The 4,574-nt window shown below is 32.4% G+C and overlaps 1 protein-coding gene across 1 annotated transcript; it reads left to right on the plus strand.

The window, feature by feature from the left end:
• The first annotated feature begins 1,517 nt into the window (after positions 1-1,517).
• Positions 1,518-3,721, plus strand: LOC120268696 (zingipain-2-like). Its single transcript, XM_039275984.1, has 5 exons — positions 1,518-1,950; positions 2,552-2,778; positions 2,881-3,021; positions 3,113-3,337; positions 3,490-3,721. The coding sequence occupies exons 1-5, from the start codon at positions 1,530-1,532 to the stop codon at positions 3,580-3,582; spliced, it is 1,107 nt and encodes a 368-aa protein (XP_039131918.1). The 5' UTR covers positions 1,518-1,529; the 3' UTR covers positions 3,583-3,721.
• The last annotated feature ends 853 nt before the right edge of the window (positions 3,722-4,574 follow it).

Consider the following 4,574-nt stretch of genomic DNA (forward strand, 5'->3'; position numbering starts at 1 on the left):
CATTTTTTTGGAAGGGGGTCTCTAGATGTCTCCCACCTCTTAGAGGTTGCATCTCCTATGATATCAACTCAGGCAAGGAGACCCTCTTCTGGAAAGACAATTGGCTAAATGATTGGGCTCCTAGATTGGTGTGGCATGATATTTACTTTGCGACGCATTGGCAGAATGGTTCGGTGTGGGATCTGAGGTTTTTGCTTGCTGAGTCGCCATTATCTGGGGATCATGAAGCGTGTGCGATCCGAGAGAGGCTACAAAGATCGGGGCGGGACGTTAGGGACACTAAGCGGTGGAAGCTAACGGGAAATGGTTCTTACTTGGTTAAATCCTTTTACAGCTTTCTCAATGATGATGGGCTACGATGTCCTATCTCAAAATTTTTTTAAAAAAATTATTGTTAGAGGAAGATCAACATTTTTAATTGGCTGGCTTGGAATAACATGATTCTCACTCTTGATAATCTTACACGAAGAGGCTGTAATAGGCTCCCAACTACAACTTGTGTGTTGTGCCATTCTGATCTTGAATGGGTGGATCACTTGTTCCTGCATTGTGCTTTTGCTCGTGTTCAGTGGGATTATCTTGGTAGACTCTTTAATCTGCCTGAACCTCTGAGGTCCCTACGTCAAATTTGGTGCTCGTAGAGGTTGGAGCTGTGGCCTACTAATAGAGTTTTAACTGACTTAGTTGTTAAAGCTTTATTGTGGAATATCTGACTTGCTCGGAATGGTCGCATATTTAATTCAATTTGCTTGCCTGCGCATGCTTTGTTCTTGAAGATTAATCGTATGCTCCTATCGTGGTTTGATGTTCTTACAGACGATGCTAAAGCAAAGCTGGAGGAACCTATGGCTGCTGTTTGTCGTAGCCTGGAGTTCCTTGGATCATGTGGGGAGCTGACTGGGATGGCCGAGGAGGCACACAATCTGTCCATGGGCTAGGTTCCCTATGATGCTGTAGGCTCTAAGGAGGCATGTTGTTCTTTTGTTTTGTTTTTTAGTGTTTTTGTTTTGTTGTATCACTTCTTTGTGGTGTGCCCTTTGTACCTTGTCTTTTTCATCTTAATCTAAGTGGTTTATCCACCTTTTCAAAAATGGCCAACTAATATTACAAATAACGAAAGTTAATTAGTGCAACTAAAAACTAATATTCAACCCATATTATGTTCAATCATCTCTAATTTTTTAGATCTATCCAAATATTTTATCATAATCCTCATATCCAAATAAGCCTAAACCCAAGGTTATTAATTAATAGAATTTCACTAAGCTATTGTAGGGTAGCCTAGAAAAGAATCCCATGCACCATGAAAATCCTAATTAAGGGTATCCTAGAATAATGCATGCAACTTCTTATCTGTATATCTGTCTATCTATCTATCTATCTATTAGGAAAGAATCCCATGCACGATGAAAACCCCTAATCAAGGGTATCCTAGAATAATACATGTAACTTCTTATCTACCTATTTATCTATATATATAAACAAAACTAATCAATCCTCACTTCTCCCATTGTACTTTCATTCCTCAAATGGCTAACCTTCTCATCTTCTTCATCCCTTATTTCTCATTAATTTCCTTGTCCTACTGCTTAACCATCCCTACACGCTCTGAGTCAGAGATTAGGGAACTATATGAAGGTTGGCTAATGAAACATAGAAAGACCTACAATGGCATGTTGGAGAAGGAGGAGAGGTATGAGATCTTCAAAGATAACCTTAAATATATTGATGAGCACAATGGCCGGAATCACTCGTTTCATCTTGGTCCAAATATTTTCGCCGATATCACCAATGAAGAGTACCAAAAAACTTATTTGGGGTTAGTAACTCCAACATGGAACAATTCAAGGAAAGAGAGCGAGAGGTATAAGTTTAACCTAAGTTGTCCTGATTCTATTGATTGGAGGCAGAAGGGTGCTGTTGTTCCTGTTAAGCAACAAGGCCAATGCTGTGAGTATATATATATATACCATTATACGTTTCCAAGGATGTTTTTGTTCTTTTAAAATAGTAACTTTATATGACTTTGTCCTAGTTTTTATCCCCTAGGGTAATTTTGCCATTTCAAAATAACCTTATGGTATAAACCCTGGTTACATATATTCCTATTCATTTCCAAGGGTATTTTGTCATTTCAAAATGACCTTTGAATTTATACGTATATTATTAATATTCTTATTCTTCTTATTATTATTATTATTCATTTTTGACAGTATTTTTATTATTTCAAAATAACCGTATATGAGCTCGCCAATGTACCATAGTTATATATGTATATATTCTATAATTCATTTTTAAGGGCATTCTTTTGTCCATTTCATATAATCTTATACCAGTTTTTGTATAAACCCCAATTATATATATTTTTATTTTTTATTTTTAGAGTATGTTTAATTGTCATTTAAAAAAGAATACATGAGCTTGTGCATAAACCCTATATGTATATATAGCATAATTCATTTTCAATAATATTTTTAACACTTCAAAATAATCTATATGAGTTTGGTTATAAACATTAGTTTTATAATAGTGTCCAATAATTTTTGAGCAGTTAGTTGCTGGGCTTTTGGTGTAAATGCAGCAGTGGAAGGCATAAATAAAATTGTTACTGGAAAATTGATATCATTATCTGAGCAAGAGTTAGTAGACTGTTATAATCGAGGGTGTGATAGAGGATATATGCATCTTGCTTATGAGTTTATTATAAAAAATCGTGGTATTGACAGTGAAGAGGATTACCCTTATATAGCAAAATACACTCAATGTGACAAATCAAAGGTATGATTATTGCCCTTTTTGCATGTCATTGATTTTTAATTATTTGATTATTGAATATAATATATGATATAAATTTTTTATTTATAATTTTTATATGTTCAGATGAAAAAAAGAGTGGTATCAATAGACGATTATGAGTCGGTACCTGCAAATGATGAGAAGTGTTTAAAAAAAGCAGTTGCCAACCAACCAATCAGTACTGGTGTTGAAGCATATGGCCGTGCTTTCCAGTTATATGAATCAGTGAGTTTCTAATATATCAATCACCTTAAAAAAAATATGAACTATACGCAAGATATCATGATATTTAATTTATTTGTGTTCTTTATTTTAGGGAATATTTACAGGGTTTTGTGGGACAAAAATTGATCATGCTGTGGCTATTGTCGGATATGGAGTTGAAGAAGGAAGTGAATATTGGCTTATTAAGAACTCATTTGGAAGTTTTTGGGGAGAAGAAGGATATATGAGGATGAAACGGAATGTTGAGTCACTCTATGGCAAGTGCGGTATTGCAATGTGGCCATATTACCCGGTGAAGAAGAGAGATTGTTTGCTGGTATCTAAGAGTTTATTTCTCTTTTTAGTCTCCAAAGAATGATTAATTTTCAGATTAAGGTCTATATTTAAATATTATCATGATATACAAACAGTATAAGAGTGATTAAATTTTTATTTTTATTTTTTTAATGAAGTTTATTTTCAAAACAGGATGAGAGTGATCTAGTTGAAGAGAAGACAAAGCCACAAACTCTTGCAAATTGGGTTTCTTCTGATTGTGATGAAGGCAAGGGAAGCATATGAAAGAAGATATGATGCATACTTTATAGACAAATTTAATTTAGTGAAAAAACTTGTATAAATAAAATTTGAATAATTCTCTTAAATTTGCTTCTTTAATCATCAATTTGTTTTTGTGCCAATAAAGTTTAATTTGAATGGATGAGTATTATTAAATTGTGGTTTGCGTGGGAGTATTTAATCAGATAATATATAAATAAATGATTAATTTATGGTTATTATTTTGTGAGCTGTTATTGTTTCAGTGAGGTTTGAATCTATTCTCAGAATTTTTTAGTTATAGACTAAAAATTGAATATAATAGTAATCAATTGATCCGAAATAAGTTCATAAAAAAAAATTTCTCAATTTTATAATGACAAATTAAAGTTGTCTCTCTTCAGTTATTTTTAGATAATTTAACAACTCTCCATGTGCTGCAGAGTTTGTTTGAGAATTAATATTGTGAAGGCAAACAACATTATTCTAACCACAAACCCCTTAACAAGTTTTGAGAATTTTCAAAATATGTTCCATGGAAAATAAGGGCACATTTGGTGGGGATCATTTTTGACATTAGATTATTAAATATATATTTAGAAATATTATAACAATTGAGCCTATAATTTATAGTATAAGATTGTCATATCTAACCACCATTTCCCTTATTTTCATTAATATTTATTAAATATAAAGACAAATAACCTACTTTCTTAAATTTGCTTAAATTTGCTCATATTTTTATTTTAGTTCATTTACAACGAAAAAATAATTATAACTAGGATTTTTGTATACATTTTGGCTATGCAATAGAAATTAAAAATAAGAAGTCAAGGTAGAGCAACATGGAAGGAGCATAATACTACTGAAATAAAAAGAAGATTTTTGGCATAATTCATGTTAACACAAAAAGAATAACTATGGTAAAAATCAAACATTCCTGATCATATGAAAATAATAGTGATTTGTTTCCCCTTATATTTCAAATTATAATGATTGAGAATGGCAAAAAAATC

This window comes from Dioscorea cayenensis, chromosome 9 (assembly GCF_009730915.1).
Source record: "Dioscorea cayenensis subsp. rotundata cultivar TDr96_F1 chromosome 9, TDr96_F1_v2_PseudoChromosome.rev07_lg8_w22 25.fasta, whole genome shotgun sequence".
Lineage (NCBI taxonomy): Eukaryota > Viridiplantae > Streptophyta > Magnoliopsida > Dioscoreales > Dioscoreaceae > Dioscorea > Dioscorea cayenensis.